At 39.1% G+C, this 3,235-nt stretch overlaps 1 protein-coding gene across 6 annotated transcripts in view; it reads left to right on the forward strand.

Annotated features, from left to right (window-relative positions):
- Positions 1–1,807, forward strand: part of LOC115217220 (soluble guanylate cyclase 88E) — a 441,284-nt gene extending 439,477 nt beyond the window's left edge. For 5 of the 6 annotated variants that reach the window (XM_036507237.1, XM_036507236.1, XM_036507235.1 and 2 more), the window contains one exon: positions 1,094–1,807. In XM_036507237.1, the coding sequence (XP_036363130.1) occupies positions 1,094–1,597 (504 nt within the window). In that variant the 3' untranslated portion in view covers positions 1,598–1,807. The remainder of the gene's footprint in view (positions 1–1,093) is intronic. The other variant, XM_036507240.1, reaches the window with a different exon arrangement.
- Positions 1,808–3,235: the final 1,428 nt, after the last annotated feature.

The following is a 3,235-nucleotide window of genomic DNA, read 5'->3' on the forward strand; positions in this document are numbered from 1 at the left end:
CTCTCTCTCTCTCTCTCTCTCTCTCTCTCTCTCTCTATCTATCTATCTATCTATCTACCTATCTATCTCTCTATCTATCTATCTATCTATCTTATTTATTAAACTTGATTGATATTAACATTTAATTTCATATCATACGTGTAAAGAGAAAAATGCTCACACACGTAAACAAAGAGAGAGTGGGAGAACAAGAGAAGCTTAATAAAAAGTACGATGTCAAGTAAGTCAGCATCGAATCAGTGACACCAAATAGGCGGCACCAAATCGTCTCATACCCGGCTATCTATATGTTACCCTTGTTGGTTAACACCAGGTTATTCATGCTCCAACTGTAGACCAATCAACAACGGTGTTCAAGAGCCGTATGTTTCAAATATTGTCTGAATCAGAATGGCTTTTAGTTCAATTTTGTATGTCTGGAATTCAACATGATGGATGTAATTGAAATTGTCATTCTGCAAGATTTTGATTGTAACCTGGAGTTTGGGGAAGCAGAACGACACTTTTTACTTATTTCTTCCGTGGCTTTTATTTTCAAATTCAATTTGCTAAGTGCCAACGCACGAAATTTCCTGCTTGCACCACCGAATCTGTATTTTCAAATGTGGAGGTGCAATGGCCCAGTGGTTAGGGCAGCGGACTCGCGGTCATAGGATCGCGGTTTCGATTCCCAGACCGGGCGTTGTGAGTGTTTATTGAGCGAAAACACCTAAAGCTCCACGAGGCTCTGGCAGGGGATGGTGGTGATCCCTGCTGTACTCTTTCACCACAACTTTCTCTCACTCTTACTTCCTGTTTCTGTTGTACCTGTATTTCAAAGGGCCGGCCTTGTCACTCTCTGTGTCACGCTGAATATCCTCGAGAACTACATTAAGGGTGCACGTGTCTGTGGAGTGCTCAGCCACTTACACGTTAATTTCACGAGCAGGCTGTTCCGTTGATTCGGATCAACCGGAACCCTCGTCGTCGTAACCGACGGAGTGCTTCCATTCATCCATTTTCAAATTCATATATTTGATTTCTATGTTATAAAATGTATTGATAATCAAATTTTATTTATTTATTTAACCAAACTTTTTTTCATTTTCCACAGGGTAAAGGTCGCATGAAAAGCTACTGGCTGAGTGCGAAAACGAAGAGAATCAAGCTACCGAATCGAAGAATCAAAATAAAAAAGGCAACCAGCGTGAAATATAAGGCGGAACACATTATTATTGAACAAACCGAAGAACTAGACGAGCGTCTAACACCGGATAAGCTACTAAACGACTTAGAAAACCCAGATACTGTGCATTCTGAAAGATCTGAAGTGTATTCTCCAGTTAGTTACGAAACAACTGATAGCTCCTGTGGGAGCTCTCCGGGGCGGCGTGCTAAAAAGAAATCCGCCACTCCAACGTATTGCCCCGTTCACTGCAGCCGCTGCTTAGAGAACAACTCGAATACAGATATTTGCAAACAGAGTGGCTCGACAGAATTGTTAACTAAGGCAGATGGTAGCGTGTTTAAATCGGATTTTGCTGCAGCAAATGGAATGCCGAAAAGATATGCGTCAAAAACAGGCAAAAGAAACAGCAGTTTGTGTTCTCTGATTTAATTCCTAAAGTCTATTTAGACGACTCTAGCGGCCATATCTAAAAACCAAACAAAAAAAATCAAGTCTAAACAAAAAGCAAAGAGTATAACACTGTTTTATCATATTTATTGTTTTGGTTTTGGTTTTTGGTAACATTTTTTTTTTCTTTTTGAAGACTGATATTGTTAATTACGTTAATAATATTTCAATTACGTGTCATGACCGATTCTTTATTAGTGTTGTTGCTGTTTTTGTTCTGTTTTCTTGGGATTGTTTTCTCCTTTTTTCTTTTTTTTTTTCGGTAGAATCATAAGCACACCGGATAAAATTCCTTGCGGTATTTTTTCCGGCTTTTTACATTCTGAGTTCAAATCTCACAGAGATCATCTTTACCGTTCATATCTCCGGAGTCGATAAAATAAAGTACCAGTCAAATACTAGAGTCGATTACATCGACTAACCTATCCCTTAAAAATTGCTCACCTTGTATCTATGTGGGGAAACTGTTATTATTATTATTAAAGCAGTGAGCTGGCAGAATCGTTAGCACGCTGGACGAAATGCTTGGCGGTATTTCGTTCGTTTTCACGTTCTGAGTTCAAATTCCGCCGAGGTTGACTTTGCTTTTCATCCTTTCGGGGTCGAAAAATTAAGTACCAGTTGAGAACTGGGGTTGATCTAATCGACTGTCCCCTCGCCACAAAATCCAGGCCGTGTGCCTATAGTAGAAATTATTATTATTATTATTATTATTATTATTATTATTATTATTATTATTATTATTATTATTATTATTATTATTATTATTATTATTATTAATGCAGCGGGCTGGCGAAATCGGGCGAAATGCTTGGCGGTATTTCGCTCGTCTTCACCTATTATTATTTACGTTGGGGTTGCTTTGTTTTACATGAGCTGTTCCAAGTTTTGCCCAGAGACTGCAAGTAGCAGCAAGATGGACGCCTGACCATCGGTGTTATTGATGATTAGTAATGATATAGTGTATGTGAAGGAGACCAAAATCTGGGAACTATGATTTTGTTAAATTTACAATATTTCTGTTTTGATAGAATTTTAACAGAATCAGACGTTTTCAAGCTGATATATATTTTTTTTTAGGACTTTGGGCAGTACACATGAGAACAATTTTTTTGTAGTTCTGATACCTATTTCTTTACTACCCACAAGGGGCCAAACACAGAGGGGTCAAACAAGGACAGACATAGGTATTAAGTCGATTACATCGACCCCAGTGCGTAACTGGTACTTAATTTATCGACCCCGAAAGGATGAAAGGCAAAGTCGACCTCGGCGGAATTTGAACTCACAACGTAACGCAGACGAAATACCGCTAAGCATTTCGCCCGGCGTGCTAACGATTCTGCCAGCTCGCCGCCTTAAAGTTCTGTAGTTCTGATACCGTTTGGTTTCCTGGTACTTGGCCATAGTGTTTAAGAGTGCCTTTTGATATTGTCCCCAAAGCTCCGATGATTACAGGTACAGTTGCTGTTCTTAGATGCCAAATTTCTCGACCTCTATTTCAAGGTTATTATATGATTAATTTTTTCAGACAATTTTACAAAGCGTTTCAGTCTGCTGGGATTGGCATATTTTGTCGACGGGATTTTTTATCACAATGTCTGGTCTGTTGGCCTATGC

This window comes from Octopus sinensis, linkage group LG11, assembly GCF_006345805.1.
Source record: "Octopus sinensis linkage group LG11, ASM634580v1, whole genome shotgun sequence".
In the NCBI taxonomy this organism is placed as follows: domain Eukaryota; kingdom Metazoa; phylum Mollusca; class Cephalopoda; order Octopoda; family Octopodidae; genus Octopus; species Octopus sinensis.